This window comes from Panicum virgatum, chromosome 2K (genome assembly GCF_016808335.1).
Source record: "Panicum virgatum strain AP13 chromosome 2K, P.virgatum_v5, whole genome shotgun sequence".
In the NCBI taxonomy this organism is placed as follows: Eukaryota; Viridiplantae; Streptophyta; class Magnoliopsida; order Poales; family Poaceae; genus Panicum; species Panicum virgatum.
In genome coordinates this window covers 34,614,639-34,632,895 of record NC_053137.1, presented here as the reverse complement: position 1 = coordinate 34,632,895, position 18,257 = coordinate 34,614,639, and the positions used below count along the sequence as shown (strand labels likewise).

The 18,257-nt window shown below is 46.9% G+C and overlaps 3 protein-coding genes and 1 pseudogene across 3 annotated transcripts; 1 reads left to right on the top strand and 3 right to left on the bottom strand.

Moving 5' to 3' along the window:
- Nucleotides 1-979: 979 nt before the first annotated feature.
- On the bottom strand, nt 980-1,672 carry LOC120695245. The gene has a single exon (XM_039978537.1). The coding sequence runs from the start codon at nt 1,670-1,672 to the stop codon at nt 980-982; it is 693 nt and encodes a 230-aa protein (XP_039834471.1).
- Nucleotides 1,673-4,733: 3,061 nt separating this feature from the next.
- On the bottom strand, nt 4,734-5,471 carry LOC120695244 (basic proline-rich protein-like). The gene has a single exon (XM_039978536.1). It carries the CDS (start codon nt 5,469-5,471, stop codon nt 4,734-4,736), a length of 738 nt encoding a protein of 245 aa, XP_039834470.1.
- Nucleotides 5,472-7,411: 1,940 nt separating this feature from the next.
- Nucleotides 7,412-9,180, top strand: LOC120695243 (annotated as a pseudogene).
- A 7,775-nt stretch (nt 9,181-16,955) lies between these two features.
- LOC120695242 (acyl transferase 15-like) lies at nt 16,956-18,257 on the bottom strand. Its single transcript, XM_039978535.1, has 3 exons — nt 17,668-18,257; nt 17,370-17,516; nt 16,956-17,316 (listed from the first exon to the last, which is right to left on the bottom strand). The coding sequence occupies exons 1-3, from the start codon at nt 18,255-18,257 to the stop codon at nt 16,956-16,958; spliced, it is 1,098 nt and encodes a 365-aa protein (XP_039834469.1).

The following is an 18,257-nucleotide window of genomic DNA, read 5'->3' as shown; positions in this document are numbered from 1 at the left end:
TTACCAAAATGGGTTGATCTTGCCATTCAATTTCTTTGCACTTTGGAGGAGGGAGATGAAGTTCTTTTCGGTTCTTTGGAAACAAGCATTCTATTAGTTGGAGAAATTTTAGCATACTCTTGGGTTTCCACCGCCAGTGTTCAGTTGATTTTGAAGCAGCCACCTCCGGTTTTGAATGTTGAAGTTCTGGGAAGCCATTTTAGGCAAAACCGCCATTGGAAAACTATGTTTCAGGTCACTGAACAATGGAGATGAGTAGAGCAGATTGGGATCCGGGAGGAGCAGGTTTTTTCTGCTTCTCACCGTATGTAGAAAAATACGAATTGATTTCACTGGCTCCACAGGAGAAGCTGGCGGTGTTTTTGATGTTGGGCAGCGGAGGGGAGCGGAGGGAGTGCTGCCAAACAGAACCTAATTTCATTAGTTTGATGTTCTGATAAAAACTTATGATAATTACTTTCTCTAGTAGAAGACAAATTTATTGTCTTTCACAACACTCATACTTTAGTTTTACAACTAAAACTAGTTCAAGCCAAGAAACTAGTTTTAAAAGAAATGAAATGTAGCTCAGTTGGCTATACTTCTTAAAGGAGAATCTAGGTTTGAGTAGTATTCGAATTGACTAATTCCATTTTTCATGATTTTTTATAGAAATTAACGGTATTCTTATTTTAATTAGTGGTAAGCGATGTGACCAGTAGTAATGAGACGTCCATAGTGTTCTCGTGAATCTCAAGGTTTTGTCAGTACTCGAGCCTATCCAAAAATGCTCATAGTGCTTCCATACTATGTTTAAAAAATATCAGAAAGAATGCCGGCTGTAATAACAATTCCTTTTTACTGGAGACAACAACAGGCTGAATTGATTCACCAATTCTTGCAAATGACATCCTTCCTAAGAAAAAGCTCTGTACTACGGACTGATAAAAAAGAAGTACACCAACGACTTGCCATGCATGCATTATCTCAAATTAGTACTCTACAAGCTTCTGGCCAGCATCTCCTGGTACCTCCGGTATGACTCCTGCTTCTCCAGCATGAACCTCTCATGACACCTCGCGATGAACCTCTCCGCTAGGTTGTCGATCTCGTGGCAACTATCACCGTCCTCCTTGTCATCATCGTCGTCTTCCATTTGACGCTCTTCGTCATGCCACTCAAGATACCTGGCAATCGGTTGCAGCTGCAGCTCGGCAGGGATCACCGTGTTCCAGGTCGGGTCGTAGTAGGAATAGTAGTGTAGCACAGCCTCATGCGGCTCCGGTACGGCCGTCGTCTCCGGCCACGACGAGGACGACGACGACCATGATGGTGGGAGCAGGTTGAGGTGCACTTCGACACAGCCACCGCAAATGCAGGGCGGATCCTTGTCCCTGCCCCTCCGCTTCCGCTTGACGATCTTCCTCGACAGCTCGACGGCGCCGGCCTTCTTGCTTAGAAGGTCGAGGAGCACCGCCCTCGCGCCATCCATCGCCGCGGCGACACGGCCGACGACGTGCTTGGAGACGAAGGCACGGACGAGGCGCCTGATCCTGAGGATCTTGAGGAGGGCCTTGGTTGGTGGCTGGCGCTGAGCTCTGAGCTTGAGATCGTTGGAGGGAGGGATGTGGAGTAGGTGGTCCGCCATGAGAGTGTTGAGCTTGCCAATGCAAAGCAGCATCCCAATTCTCATGTTGGAAGCTTTCCCCTACATACTGGCCTGGTCATTCATATATAGCGGGACTGGGGCCATGCATGGCATATTGTTATTTTGATCCGGAGAATATCTTTTATGCTATACTTGCATTGTTTTGCATTGAGCGGGCAAATTATTATTTCGTTGTTTCATCTTCCTGCATGTATATTAGTGAATTTGGATTCGGTTTAAAAAAATGAAGTTTTATTTCTAGACAGATAACATGCTAGCTCAAACAATCGGTGTAGTATTCCATCGAGGAAAGCTTTGATGTTCATGCTATCTTGGTGTTGAAACTGCCACGCTCACAAGTTTTTGGTGGGTGACTATGTATACATGTCCTTCACTTCTCTGAATTTTTGTATGGAGTGAGCCACTTTTCCAGTATTCTGATAACTCTATTACTAAAATCAATGATAAAGATATCTGTTTTATCTGTTTGCCAGCAAAATCTAAAATTCCTTTTTTTTTTGTAAAATAGCATCTATTCTCCTTCTCGAACCACTTTTTTCCTTCTCGATCTCTCACACGCACTCAGCAACTGCTTTCGCTTTCTGTTATGTCATACAAAATTAAAAGGGATTCAGTTCTTTAGTTTGAATGAAGCAGCAGGCAGGTTGCTCACTACTTTTTTACTCTCAAAAAGAAAAAGGAAGATCACAATGTGGTCCCCGTGGACAAAAGAGCAATTTCCTCGTACTCCTGGCACAACTAATAACTTGGTCACCAGGACCAATCTTGACGGCAAAACATGTGTTAAAGAAGCCAAATGTATGTTCATGTTATCATGTAACAGATGCTTCTTATTCTCTCTTCATGCAGAAGCTCAGATTTTAAACAACATACGCATTTTGCTTGATTAGTATGTTCCTTATGTCATATACACATAAAAGGACTACTGTAATAGCAGGATTCCTTATGTTTTAGCATAGTCAAGAACAACATTAATTACTGTCATCTGCGTGCCGTAGCCTATATGATCAGACGACAGAAGTAGACACACTTAACCAACTTTTGCTGCATCTCATCTTGTTCCAAGAGAGTCGTCACTTGTGATTGTTACTATAGTGAGTATAGTGACTTACGGTGATCACTTCTGTACACATGCTTAAGAGTCTTTTTGTCTCTCGTTTTCTTTTAAAGAAGTTAGTTGATAATTAAGGACATGGAATATCCTGAAGAAGCTTTAATCACTACAATAATACTACTGGATTCGATCTAACTTTCCAACTCAACATACAGCATTGCAACTAAATATGTCGTTAGATGTACGCAATAAGGGATGCCCGCCCCGATGTATATTAATTAGTTCGATTTCTCTTCATGCTTTATCGTAAAGAATTAAGTATTTCCTTACTGATGAATGCCAGTGCAATGTTAGGTGATATGTGCTATCCAAGTTGTGGAACCATAACAGGCGATCAGAGGGAGATGGATGGGAGCCTTAAAAAAACCTCTCGGAAAAGCACTACTATAGAAAAGGTTTTTAGGGGCGGGTAGAATAGCATTTGCAGGGCGGGCGCGATACCCGCCCCTGTCTCTCGCAGCTACAAATCCAGTTTTCTAGGGGCGGGTAAAGGGCCCGCCCGTGTAATTGAATTTTTAGGGGCAGGTCAAGGCATCAACTGCCCCTGGAAACAGATTTTCAGGGGCGGCTGATTCCTTGAGCCGCCCCTGTAAATGTATTTTCAGGGGGCGACTTGTGGCACAACCCGCCCCCTAGAAATTGGTTCCCGCCCCCTCATTTTTAAAATTTCAAATTTGTTTCCCGTCAATTTTTACCAAATCTGTTTCTCACTTTTGGTTCGCGTGAATTTTCACATTTAGACCCGCCCCTGAAAAAAAGGGCGTTGCTGAAAATCATTTCTGTAGTAGTGAAGCCGACTCCAATTCACTGCCCAAAAGCTCTCTTCTAATCACTAAGATGATCCGAGTCAACTGGTGATACGCTCATCCTAGAAACAATTAGAAAATCTTAAGACACAGCAGAAGCAACACGTAAAATCAAGCAAAGAAAAACTTGCACAAAAAAAAGCAAAGCTATCTCTATGAAACCCTAAATAAGCATGCATAGAGATTAACTTAAAAATGGCAAGAATAAAAACTAATTTACACTAGCCAGTTAAGCATGCAAAGATTATCAATCAGGATGTGACTTCTCACAATCCAGGGTGAGGCCTTGTATAAGCTAGAGATCCACTCATAGCCGTTATTTGCTGTTATGTCAAAAAGGCATAGGGCGTCGGCTAAACCAGTCACCACTGTCTGTTTAACCAGTGACACCTCACAACTCCAACAACTTCAAATGATCGAGGGTGAGGCCTTGTCTAGGCTAGAGATCCACTCATTAGAACAATCATCGATGCATTGCCTCACGACCTCCTCCCTCATACGGTGGGCTTCACCATGAAAGGTCCACCGGGTATAGTCTGGCGTAAATTTATACTTGCAAAGATGTTGGCCCATAACCTTTTTCGTTCTCTGTTTCTTATTTCCACAACTATTGCATGGACACCACAAGATACTCGATCCTTCAGCCTGACTCCATGCGGCTTCCGAAAAATCGTTGGTCTTCCGAATCCATTCATCGGTCATGCTAGCCTGACTTGGACGGCCCGTGTACATCCAATGACGGTCATCCATCCTCTAGACCGGAGTGAGTACAATAAAAATCAAATGCATCTACATGTTGTCCCTACATTCAAATAGGTGAAGGTAGGTCATAATACCACCCGAGGATGCGTAGATACGTTCAGTTTTCATGATCCACTACCATCCGAGACATAATTTCGGCAGCACCTCCCCGCTGTTCTCCAGATACACGTCCCGGAAGGGAGATTGTGTATTCGGAGAACAACGGGGAGGTGATGCTGAGACTCTGTCTCGGATAGGAGTGGACCATGAAAACTAACCATATGTACACATCCTCGGGCTGTCCAAAAAACATGGACAATTCGGAAAAGATACAGTTATAGATATGCAAAGATCTGCATATCTTCAACTGTATCTCTTCCAAACGGGAGACACCAAACTAGGTTACATGACCTAAGAACATTAATTAACATGCATGAGGATGGTGGTGGTGCTTACAGAGGGTCGGCGGTGTAGGCGTGGCCGGCTTGGCGTGGACTCGCGGTTCAAGCTTTTCGCCGAGCACGTCGCAGGCGGACGCCAAGGGCCGGCACGGGCGCATTGGGGCGGGGACAGCCGCGGCGGCCGTCAACAGCAGCCGAGCACCGAGGCATGGCTGTCCGCCGCCGGCCGGGACGCACTCCGGGAGCCGCGCCGGGGGTCGGGGCCGGGGCTTCGGGGTCGGGCGCCGGGAGCCAAGAGCAGGGCCGCGGGCGTAGGCTCCGGGGCAGGGGCGGGCATCGCAGGCAGGGTCGGGGGCACTGGCGGCGCCGGGCTCGGACACGGGCACGGGAGCGAGCTCCGGGGGAGGACGCGGCCGCCGTGAGCTTCCCGGGGACGACACTGCCGAGCTCCGGTGGCAGGTGCGGCTCACGCAGGCGCAGGCTTCGGGGCGAGGGCGGGGAGGCGGCATCGGGGGCGGGCGCGGCCTCCGGGGGCGGGCACGGCCGCCGTTAGCCGCCCCGGGGACGCCGCTGCCGGGCTCCGGTGGCGCGGGTGGGGATGCGGCGCGGGCGACACCGCGGGTGGGGAGGCGGGGTCGGGGTCGGCCGTGGGTGCGGGCTCCACGGGCCCCGGGGACGCCGCTGCCGGGCTCCGGTGGCGGGGGCGGGGAGGCAGCGCGGGCGGCGGCGGGGGTGGGCAGCGTCGAGGAGGCAGCGGGCATGCATGTGTCTGTGTGCGTGTGTGGGTGCCTGCCTTGCTAAGTATTCGTGACTTTGTCGAGTGCCCCGATCTTGCACTCGGCAAAGTCACCTTTTACCGAGTGCCCTGACACCACACTCGGCATAGCCCGGTTTTGCCGAGTGCCGCGGAATAGCACTCGGCAAAGTCACCTTTCTGAATTTGTTTTGAGAAATTTATTTGAATAAAATTCAAAATTTCACAAATTTATTCAAATAATGGAAAATTTCATTACCAAATTCACACAACAATTCTTACTCATGCTTTAACGAAAAATATTCCATTATTTCAATCACTATTAGCTATATTTCAATTTATATGAACTAATTCTTTACATTTGGCAAAAAATTAAAAACTACGAAACAAATCTGAAAAATAACCAAAATTTAATATGAACCAATTTATGAGTCTATTGCATATACAAAAAAGTTAACATGCTTCAACAAAACAAATGTCATTATTTCATGCACTATTAGTTCAAATTCAATTTACATCAATTTAAATATTGTAGTTCGAAAAAATATTTAAAAATTATCAAATGGATTCAAAAATCACCAAAATTTAACATTACACAATTCTTCATGTCTTATGGCTATAAAAAAATAGGAAGTAAAACTCCAATTTGAACGTCACTCTGACTCAAAATCTCAAAGAATACTTTTGAGTTCTCTAAAACTTCTTCGGAGATGCCTCGTTTCGTAAGCCACATACATGACAACTTTTGCAAAACCATTTCAAATTTTTACCATAGACTCCCTATATGATATCATGATGTCATCACAAATTTCATGAATTTCTGATTACTTGGGATTTTTATAAATTAAAAACCAATTTGTCCACAGCGCACTTTGTCCCGTTTTATGACCAATATGTTCGAATTTTCCTTTCAATTGTTTGACAATGTCTCAAATAGGACTAAATAACATAAATATCATTTTTCCATTCATTATACTACATTTATACTACATTTTGCAGTTCAAAATTGAATTATTTCCAAAATATCCTTTTAATGAAATAAATTAACTAAATATAGTAAACATAACAAAAAATGTATCAAATTTTAATATTCAGTGTTTTGTATAGTATAGTTGCTTAGAAAAAAGTTTGGAGTGGATTGGAGAAACTTTTTGTGTTATTTTGCCGAGTGCCAAATGGGACACTCGGCAAACAAACCTGAATCAGGCACTAGCACTCGGCAAACACGATTTTTGTCAAGTGCCCCACTTCTGGCACTCGGCAAATAAAAATAGTCGTGACAGCTCTCCTACGGTAACGGGCGCGTGCGCGGCATGTGACCAATTTTGCCGAGTGCAATAGATTAGGCACTCGGCAAACAATAACAGCCGCCATGGCCCTCCCATGGTAACGGGCTCGTGCACGGCACGTGACCCAGTTTGCCGAGTGCCCTTGTGTAGGCACTCGGCAAAGTAATTAAATACCGAGTGCTCTGTGGTGGCACTCGGCAAAGAATAACGGCCCACCACGGTATCGGGCGCAATGGGCGTGCGTGCGGTGCACGTGACATGCTTTGTCGAGTGCCCTTGTCGAGGCACTCGGCAAAGAGGTAGAGTACTGCCCCGAGGAGGCTCTCGGCAAACAGCGTTGTTCGCCGAGTGTCGTTCGTCCGGCACTCGGCAAAACCATAGCTACTTCTGGGCCGCCTCCGGGCAAAGGGCCCGGCCTGTGTCTTTTGCCACACCGTCCTTCATGTGACTGACCAGTGTCCGATACGGACAGGTTGGTGTATCCAGTTCGATTGCAACTCGTTGTCAAAGTTCGAATCTGAGGAGGATTTGGCAGAGACGGTCTGTCGGGTCATAAGCAACTCATTGTCGGAGTTCGAATCTGAGGAGGATTTGGCAGAGACGGCCTGCTCTGGGCTGTCGATTCATAAATAGCAAACTCCTTTCGCAAGCAGGGGGCATGCCGTGCGAAAGCACATCTCCATCAATTATCTTGTTACATGCGAGCTGGGGCACACACAGGTCCAATGGTTAGCCGGATGAATTTTCCGAGCAAGGTCGAGCGCTACCAGGGAAGGCGCCCGACTGGCCGCATGATGCTGCCGACGACGATGTTGGCCTCCACACAGCCCTGAGCTGTGCATTCCTTGAGGCGCAGAACGTGGCCTCCAGAAGGACCCAAACGTTGGAGTTGAGGGCTTATTATCACCGCCGTGTACTACGCCAGGCAGAGATCTTGTCGACCGTGGTACGAAACGAGAGCGAGATGATGCAGGTGGATGATGCCATGAGGTGGAGGCCTTGGAAGAGCGAAGGAAGAGGATAAGGGAGAGGCATCAGCTGTTGTTTCCGGAGCAGGAAGATCTGCTGGCGCGGGAGGACGACGACCAGGACCTGATGGATCAGGTGGAATCGGAGTACGATGCAGAATCGGAGGACCAGCAGACGACGGCCCTTGTCCTCGCCACGCCAGTCGGTTTCGTTCCAAAGTCTCAGCGAGATACCTTTGCGGAGCTTCAGCCCCTCGAGGAGGAGGAGAAACGGTTCGAGGAGCTGGCAAAGAAGAGGCTGGAGCGTAGGAAGGATGAGACTAGGCGGATGGTTGTGGAACTTATCAGCAGAGAAGAGCTGCATGAGGCTGATAACCCAGACCTCAATGAAGCCAATTCTGATAGCGCAGATGATGACTTCAACGAAGCAGCAGTGGAGTACGAGGCATGGAAGCATTGCGAAATAGCAAGGATCAAGAGGGATCGAGAGGGAAACGAGAATAACATGGCAAGCAGCCGTTTGGCCCATGACACTACCGGAAAATCGAAAGTCGCCGTGTGCCCGATAGTTCGCTGTGTGCTTTTCAATGGCACACGGCGAAGTCAAGCTTCACCGTGTACTTTCTATTTGGCACACGGCGAAGTAATAGTTCGTCGTGTGTTTTTTTTCACACGGCAAAGCAATAATTTTTTTCTCCGTGTATGACGGCCGTTACGAGGGGGCTGCGGCGTTAGGCTTTGCCGTGTGCCATGAAAAGTCACACGGCGAAGGCCTGGCTTCGCCGTGTGCCTTTTCATGGCACACGGCAAAGCGGACAACAAAAAATCATCCCTTGCCGTCCAAATTTTTTCCCCAATCCACAAGCAACATGTTGTAATCCGTGTTAAAATTTGGAACATGTTTGTATTTATTTGCTATATTTAACTAATTAATTACATTTCAAGCAATTTTTTTGAATCAAGTCAAATTTGAACTGCAAGTGGTTCAAATAGTAGATCAAAGTGAGTGAAAAAATGATATTCATGTTATTTAGCCCAATTTAAGGCCATACCCATGAAATCCAAAGAAATTTTGAACAACTTGACCAGGAAAAACGACCACGACCGTGTGTCTGAATGATTTTAAAATTCTAAAAAAATGCAAATCAAGTCTAAAAAATGTGAGATTTGTGAACAACTCATGATATCATATGTGGAGGTTGTGGTAAAAAATTTAGTGAGTTTTGGAATTTTTTCACGTACGATGCTTACAAAGTAAACATCTCCGAAGAAGAATCATAGAGTTTAGAAGGATGCAGTTAGTTTTGGAGTGGAAGTGATGATCAAATTTGGTTTTGACTTCGAACTTTTTTCTAAAGTCAATACACAATATATAGTGCAATTACAAAAAACTTTAGTATTTTTTTGAAACTATTTGATAATTATAATATATTAAGTGCAATTACAGGAATTTCATTGATGTAGAAATGTTTGCCGTGTGTTCTTTTATTGGCGCACGGCAAACAAGTCTCTCTTGACTATGGCCCGTCGATCTCGAGATCGGACGGCCCAGATTCGCCGACTCTTCGAATAAATTCCCCCCCAACCCTTCCAAACCCTACCGCCCCTCCGCCCCACTCGTCCCGCCGTGCCGCACGCCCTCCTCCCGCATCCGCTGCCGTCCTCCTCTCCCTGCCGCCTGCCACTCCTCTCTCAGATCCGCCGCCACCACTCCTCTCCTCTCCCTCCCCTCCCTTTTCTCCCGTGCGATGGCGAGCAGCCAGTGCAACGGCGAGCCGTCCTCCGTCGGCCCTCTCCCTCACCTCACGCGGCACCTCTCCTCCCCCTCTGCTCGCCCCTCACCGGTGATTGACCGGTGAGGAGGGGCGGCGGGGCGAGGAGCGGCGGCCGCGGCCTCCTCCTCATCCTCAGATCCGGTGACAGAGGCGAGCGGCGGCCGGCCTCCTCCTCCCAGCGACGGCGCACGGCGGGTCTGCCTCCTTCTCCCACGACGGCGCACGGCGGGGCTGCTTCCTCCTCCATAGACGGCGCACGGCGGACGGAACTGCGGAGGTGAAGGATCCGGTGCACCTCCAGATCCGTCGCGGGGGCCTCCGGCGCCGGCTTCCTCTCCCTCCATCCAGCGGCGGCTCCCCTGCCTCTCGTCTCTCCGGCGGCGGCACCAGGGGTGCGGCCGGCGGTGGGGGCAGCTGGTTGATTTTTTTTATTTTTTTGAAATTGTTTGCCATGCGTCTGATTTGGCTCACGGCGAAGCCGTCCACCCCGCCGTTCCCTGCCGTTTCTCCGTCGTCGCGCCGTCTCTTCTTTTTTTCGCCGTGTGTCGTCAAAAACGCACGGTGAAGCCTTTGCCGTGTGCCCGATAAAGGGCATACGGCAAAGAGCGTGTTTGCCGTCTGGCCAATCGCCGTCGGGTCTTCGCCGTGGGCGCCCGACGGTGAACCCTTTTGCCGTGTGCTTTGAGCCTTTTGCCGTGTCTTTGGCACACGGCAAAGACTCAGACTCCGGTAGTGGTGAGGAGCACCCACCGGAACATGGTCTGGGAAATCCTAATAATCCACTTGCTCCGCCGAACAAGAACAAAAGGAAGTTCTTCCAGAAATACTACCATAAAGGTTGTTTCTTCCAGAATAATGCTGACGATGCGAGGCAAACCACACGTACATGTAGCACCTTTTGTCGTGATTTCTCTGCTCCAACAGCAGAAGATAATATGAACAAGGCCATCTTGCCGAAGGTCATGCAAGTTAGGAACTTTGGGCGACGAGGAAGAACAAAGGGGACACATCTTGTGAACGAGGACACTACGTATGTATAAACAGAGCCGCTTCAATTGGTTGGGTCAGGCGGTCTCCTACCCAATCTTGTGTGAGGACCTGCTAGGTTGCATTGTTTGTATTAAGCAATCGGAAACCACGTGGCAGGACCAGTAGAAACGCTCAACCCATCCATATTGGTGACCGCATGAGAGCCATGGTTGTAATTCTTGTATCTAGGTCTATACCCGTGTATTGCTATGGGTGACAAAAGAAATTTCAATAAAATACAGTTGAACTAATCCCCCCCTCCCACTCCCCTGCGCACCCCTTGGATGTTGATCCTATGGTTCAAATTAGAAGTTTGCACAGTTGCACAAAAAAGTTGATTTGCACTTGATTAGTTGCCGTTAATATTAGCAACAAAATATTTTAAACTACATTGAGTTTCACCAGCATCATTGGCAGCATCGAGGAAGCTTTGCTGTTCACCTGATGCTAGGTGTTCAAACTACCAAGCTCACAAGTTTTTGGTGGATGAATATGCCTACACTTGTCCACTATTCTGAATTTTTGTATGGAGTGAACCACTCTTCCTTTATTCTGATAACTCTATTACTAAAATCACTGATAAAGATATATGTTTGCCAGTAAAATCTAAAATTCCTTTTTTTCTAAAATAGTATATATTCTCCTTCTCGAACCACTTTTCCCCTTCTCTCTCACATACACTCAGCAACTGCTTTCGCTTTCTGTTATGTCATACAAAATTAAAAGGGATTCAATTCTTTTGTTTGAATGAAGCAGCAGGGAGGTTGCTCACTACTTTTTTACTCTCAAAAAGAAAAAGGAAGATCACAATGTGGTCCCAGTAGACAAGGGAGCAATTTTCTCGTACTTCTGGCCCAACTAACTTGGTCACCAGGACCAATCTTGACGGCAAAACATGTGTTAAAGAAGCCAAATGTATGTTCATGTTATCATTTAACAGATGCTTCTTATTCTCTCTTCATGCAGAAGCTCAGATTTTAAACAACATCAGAATTTTGCTTGATTAGTATGTTCCTTATGTCATATACACATAAAAGGACTACTGTAATTGCAGGATTCCTTATGTTTTAGCATTGTCAAGAACATCATTAATTACTGTCGTCTGCGCGCCGTAACCTATATGAGCAGACGACAGAAGTAGACACTTAACCAACTTTTGCTGCATCTCGTCTTGTTCCAAGAGAGTCGTCACTTGTGATTGTTATTAGTGAGTATAGTGACTTACGGTGATCGCTTTTGTACACATGCTTAGTTTTTTTTGTCTCTCGTTTTCTTTTAAAGAAGTTAGTTGATAATTAAGGACATGGAATATCTTGAAGAAGCTTTAATCACTAATTTACACCAGCTAGTTAAGCATGCAAAGATTATCAAGAACTAGAGAGACAAAAGTAAATTATTACAAATTAAAAAGTAATAATTACATAGCTAGAGATTAAAGACGGAAAGGAAATAAACAAGAGCTAATTGAAAAATGCAAACCAAGCCTTAGGCCATGGTGCAAACAAGGAAATAAACAGGAAATACTTTGTGTTTTCTACAGAGAAATATAGCTAATATTACTGATTCAACATTTCTCTTAATCAAGCTCCACATTTTATATCAACTAGTCCAACATTTGATATGAGAATGTCGAAGTAGTATATTGAAAATGTTGAGTAAGTTCATTCAAAATGTCAAACTCTTAAAAATAGTAAAATATATTCATATTAGATCTTATTATGTTGGATTAATTCTCAACAATACACCAGATAAAACGGATTCAAAAATGAATTCACGGTAAAAACTTGACCTAAAGATGCGTGACCTCAAAATCTAACTGATCCAAAAGAAGTTTGCAAAAAGATCGAATAGAACTCGCGAATCGAAAATCGTATGAAATACTCCAAAAATCAAAAAACAAGAAAAGCGCTCGGGAGCACAAAACTGAACGCGAATTTAATTTTTTGATTACTCTACAAGATCCGATTACAAACCGATCTTGAGCAAAAAAATAAAATGGCAAAAAAATATTAAATCAAAGATCCACTCATTCTCCCTATAACCCTAGCAAATCTATCTCACACACAAAATGAGCGGACCTCCAAATAAGAGATACTAGAGCTACCTTCCATCAACCAGCTAACTCTCTATATATATAGACGCCCCTACCAATGAACAAAACGTCCTCCATTAATCATACAACCCAAATACCCCTCAGGGATAAGCAAGCCTAAATTTTTACTAGACTATTAGACGGACACGACACCTGCCAACTCAAGTTTCGTGATGATGCCACATGTCCTCCACCACCGTCATCCGGCCGCACCGGATGTGCCTCCGGTTTTGAGCCCCAAACCGGTAAACCTCCCCCCCTGTAGTTTTTGCCTCTTGAGCTATCTTGTAGACTTTAATTGAAAGTGCAATATGAGCTACTAGATATTAGGCTTGTTGTAGAACTACTTGTCTAATTATATTTACTGTAAAGAAGAGGGGGAAGAAATTTTTTTGCACAGGGGGGCGTGGCCCCTACTAGCCCCCCGGCTCCGCCGTTGGAAGTAAAGAAGCACCGAGCACGATGAGTTTTCACCGGGCAGGTGATCCGAACAACAAGCCATTATTGACGGCCCCTCTAGTCAAAAGCGCGCAGAAAGCACACATGCACCCTGTTCGTTGTGCTGGTGCTGGAGGCTACTGCTGGAGTGGTGTGAGAGAAAAACACTGCTGGCTGGTTGGTGGTTGGAGGCTGCTGCTGGAGTTGTGTGAGAGGAAAATACTATTGGCTGGTGCTGGAGCAGAACAGCAGAACAGGGTGATGGTCTCTCCCAGGCTCATTCCAGTTCCTCGCTGGCTCCTTCAACATTTCCAAGCGGGCAGTACACTACCACTGCAGGCGAAGCGGGTTCACGCGTGAAGGAGGGATTTCTTCTCCCTAGCCGGGTATGTTTCCTGCAGAACACACGAGCATCCTCCCCGGCTCCGGCCAACCAGCTGCAGCCACTGTGCCATACGTACCCACTCTCCGGCGTGGTGCAGGAACTCTAGGGGAAGAGATGATGAACATAATGGGGAGCTCCGGGACGCTGAGCGGCTTAGAGCTGCGGGTGTCGCAGTTCGTGTGTGCTGCCGGCTCTCAGCTCTCTAGCAGTGATGCTCTCAGGTTTTGGCTTCTCCAACTACAGCGCCTTCTGGTAATGCCGGCCAAACTGCCTCTTTCCTCTGGGTAAAAAAAATGTGAGCTCTCTAATTTTGTCTAGCCGTCGTCTCTTGCGGGTACCTCGAGATAAAGGCACAATGTACTTCTGTTTTTTCTTTCCAGTTTTCTTTTCTTTCTCAAGTTTACTACTGGGTTTGAGGTAACCTATGCACAATCTCAAGCCAGTTCGTTAGAAAAAAAACATTGGGCCTTCACGAGGTTGTTTTTGGATGCATTTACGTTTCATAGTTTTTTTTTCTTTTTTGGCCACTAAAAATTTTCAGCTGAGGATGAGTTCTCTTTTCTTCCCTTTAAATTAAGTTATTTTCCCCTGAATTTCATTTCATATGTTTTTGACATTCGGCTGTTTCACGATTGCATCTGCATCTCAGTATAGCTTGGCATTCTGGCAACTAAGGTGAGCAAGAAACACAGATGGGTGATGCAATCTAGTCTTTAAATTGGGATTTTTAGTTTCAATAGCTGGACAGGACTACTGCACATTGCACAATTAGATACCTGCATCATGAAACAAGAATGTGAAGAATAAGAGTACCATTGTGAGCTATATATCTTGATAATAATAGAAGTATAGTTTCGCTAAGTACAGTACATAGATGAAATAATTGTAGATGGCTTTGATGTATTATTATTGTTCAATATTGCTTCAGCATATGCTTAGTTTAATATATATGCATCCTTGACATCATATATGCCTTCTGAGGATCACTTACCCTGATCTATCATTATTTTATTTTTCAGTTACTTGGTTATTCAAATGATCCTGCTGCTTTTCTGGAGTTTCGTCCTTATTTGCATTGATATATATTCTTTGAAGATTAACTGGGACCTTCACAGCACTGGGAATTTATGGAAGTATGTTATACCAATTAGCAACTGATTGCTTAAGTGAATCCAATGATGTGGGTGTGTTCAGGGGCGGAGCCAGCGTGGGGGTAGGGGGGCTTGAGCCCCCCCCCCCCTACCCCAAGAACTCCATTGGAGCCCCCACAAGCCCCTCTACAAATTTGAGGAGGAAGAAAGAGAGAATGGGAGGCGGGAGGAGGAAAAAGAACAGGAGAGCCCCCCTAGAGCTCAATCCTGCATCCACCAATAGGTGTGCTTGCTACAGATATTGGCGATCAGCTCACTGGCGGTAGCTTCTTATGCTATCGCGGTGTCCATTCTTCTTGCGATATACGTCGATTTTTGCGGCGCATACCCGTATCTCACATGCAGCCGGTTCAATGTTTCTATCATCTTAGCATCCATGACATGGTCATTCATTGCTGCATCTGCTGGTTCCACATTTTGGCTGCTTATTTCACTTTCCGAGTAACTTCTTGTGTTCTATCACATCCTGTTGCAAATCTACTTGAGAAATTTTAAAATTAATTAGAATGGACATGCACTTGTCGCCATGTGTAGATTTATATTATACTCTATCTGAGAGATTTCTCCTAGTCTAATAGTCATTCAAAAAGCAATGGAAGAAGGATTCTGTATATTTGTGGGAGAAGACGAGATGTGAACCATATATTGTGCGAGAAAATCAATTTGTGCCAACCGCCCCTCAATAATAAAAGTATAAAACAGATTCTGAAGATTTAAGGGGGAGGTAGTGAACCAGATTATGCATCAAAGTACAGTCGTTTGAAAAAAAAACTCTAATCGCTATGCAATTGCTTTTGATATGAGAATATATGCATGTTTTCTAGACCAAGCAGATTTTGCAAACATAATATTTTACATATCAACATTTGGTTTTGCATCTTGATCTTTGCTAAACTTGTTGGCCCAAAGGGTAATTTTCTATTTCTCTCAATTAACCACAAAAGAAGGTTTGGGGTACACTTAAGCCAACCATGGGGTGGGTGGCTTAAAAGCTAAGCAAAACATGTAAAGAGAACCTAAAGAGCATCTAATAGATATGGTGCACATAGGCACCGGCAAAGCATAATTGGTGATAAGGTGCACGAAGGCATGAACCACCCACAGACAAAGTGCTCACAAGCACTACAAATACATTAATCTATCACATCAGGACTTGATGGGAATGTGAGGGTACCTGATCTTCCATCAGGAGGAAAACTATCAATTTTTTTCAACAACCCGACACAAACAATCCAGCTTCCGACCAACAAGATTCAAGCCCACAATCGAAGCACCATGTCGTCTTTTGGTTACCAACCATGAGCTATCCGATTGACCTCACCACTAGGCTAATCCTTGCCTGTGAATCGAAGAACATAAGAAAGAACAAGGAAGAACACAACTAAATTTGCAGAATCCTTGGATTAACTCCCTAAGTTGGAGTCTCACAAACCGATGAACAACGACTATTCGATGACAGATTGAATTTAAGCAAAACCTAAAAGCAGATATGGATGAAAACTAAAGTTTATAAAGACCTAGGGTCGGCCAAGGACCCCTGAACACGTCCCTAGTGGACCCCCAACAAGGTACACGGGCAAAAGGCCCAAAATAGGTGGCGCAACACCTGGCAGATTGTGGACATCCACCTGTTTCAATGATTCCCATTCGATGGGACCTGATAATGAGGTGGGACTGGTTCTATCTTATCTCCTTATCTTTCCATACATATGTAGAATGTCAAACTTGGACTCCGTATATAACCTAGGTGTTGATTTTAGTGCACGCTGCTCCTGGACTCTGAGGCAGACTCAAACTTAGCATGTTGTGGGACTCTGGCTTGCCTTGGACTCCCCATCTAATCTTGACCTCCTCCAAGTACCTGCCCTTAGGAGAAAAAAGAAAATGAAGCACGGGATATAATGAGGGTAGGTCAAAAGAGGGCTAGTCTGAACAGTTGGATATATCTTTTTTTTAAGCACACAGGAGCACTGAGGAGTCATGTAAGACTTTTGGATGCTCATGCTGACCGGACTCAATACAGATGAGGCTGCCGAGTAGTCTCGGAACACGCCATACCGAGACTTACGAACACCACACACACAACCTCAGCACCCATGTGCGGGACGGGGTTCGAACCCCCGCCAGCAGCCTCCCATCCTCGGGAGTTGCCACTAGGCCAAAGGCCCATCCGCGCAGTTGGATAGATCTAGATCCAATCCAAACCTCCTAGAATTTGACTACCAATTATACAAGTTTGCTCAAGTATTTATTCCCCACAACATGGTTCATAACATTATTACAAGAAACAAAAGTTAAAAGGAAAGGAAAACACCTAACAAATTCGTAGCCTTAAAAAGACACATTGCAGAAAGTATACCTATCTCAAATAAACTTGGCTAATTCTGCCAGGAACGCGTCAGCGTGCTCCTGCCTCACCAAATCAGATAGCACACTGACCCCACCACCCCTCCCATCGCTCAGGAATCCCACCGCGCCTGGCGACGGCGGCAGATCCTTCCCGGAGGCCGTCACCCTCGCTGGCCTCCCGCTCCCGAAGTCCACGCGGTCGAAGCCAAGGTTCCGCCACGACGTCACGGTCAAGGTATCGTACGCGCGAATCTCGCGCAGCTCGTGCCGGCCCACCACGCCTTCTTCGTCCTCCTTCAGCCGGTCCGGCAGCTGGTCCTTGGCACGCCTGATCGCCATGACCGCGTCCCTGACGTCCCCGGCCGCCACCGCGCCGCTCTTCGCCACGAGTCCACGACCAGCTGCGCGACGATGCAGTTGCCGTAGTACCCTTCCTTCGCGCCGGCGTGCTTTCGCATGTCGGCGAGGAACACGAGCAGGGTCGGGGCCTCCGGGTCCGGCCTGATCGCGCGCGTCCGGCACCGCCACAGGACGGCGAGGGCCGCCTCGAACGTGGTGCACCGCTGGCCGAAGCTGCTGCCGAAGTCAGCTCGGACACGGTTGATTGATTCCATGGGGATCGTGATGTCCAGAATGGCCGAAGTCGTCGCCCACCGGATCGAGGCTCAGCAGGTGCTGCTGCGCCTCGAGGACGGAAGGACGGAGGCTAGGGAGCGAACCGTCCCACCTGACCGGAGCGACGGACGGCGACGGCGACCCGCCGGAGAGCTCGCCGACGGCCCGCAAGAACTGGCCCATCCCGGCGCCGTCGGCGCCCCCGTGGTTCCAGGTCACCCCGAGGACGAAGCCGCCGCATGAGAACTCGGTCACCTGCATCAGCAGCAGAGGGTCACCGGGGCCACAGGACATGCCTGGGTAGTAGACGGCGAGCTGGTCGAGCAGCTTCCTCGCGGCCGGCGACCGGTCGAAGCAGATGACTTCCTTCAGGGCGTGATCGGTGTGCGCAGCTACGAATGCCACGCCCTCGTCGTTGCACTCGATGTAGACATCGCCGCCGCCGCTACTGCCGCCGCCGCCTCCTCCGGCAACAACGATGCGACTGGCAATAGGGTAGTAGTGGGCCAGTGCTCGGGAAAGTGCACCCCGTATGGTCTCGGCAGCGTTGTGGAGGGGATGCTCGAACACGAGCAACGTTGTGGATGGCATATTGTACAGACCCTTGTCGAAAGACGAGAGTTTTATGGTGCCCCTCGTCGTCCCCGTCTCCGGCGATGGCCGGACCACCACCGGTGAGGACTTCCTCACCACTAGGCTCAT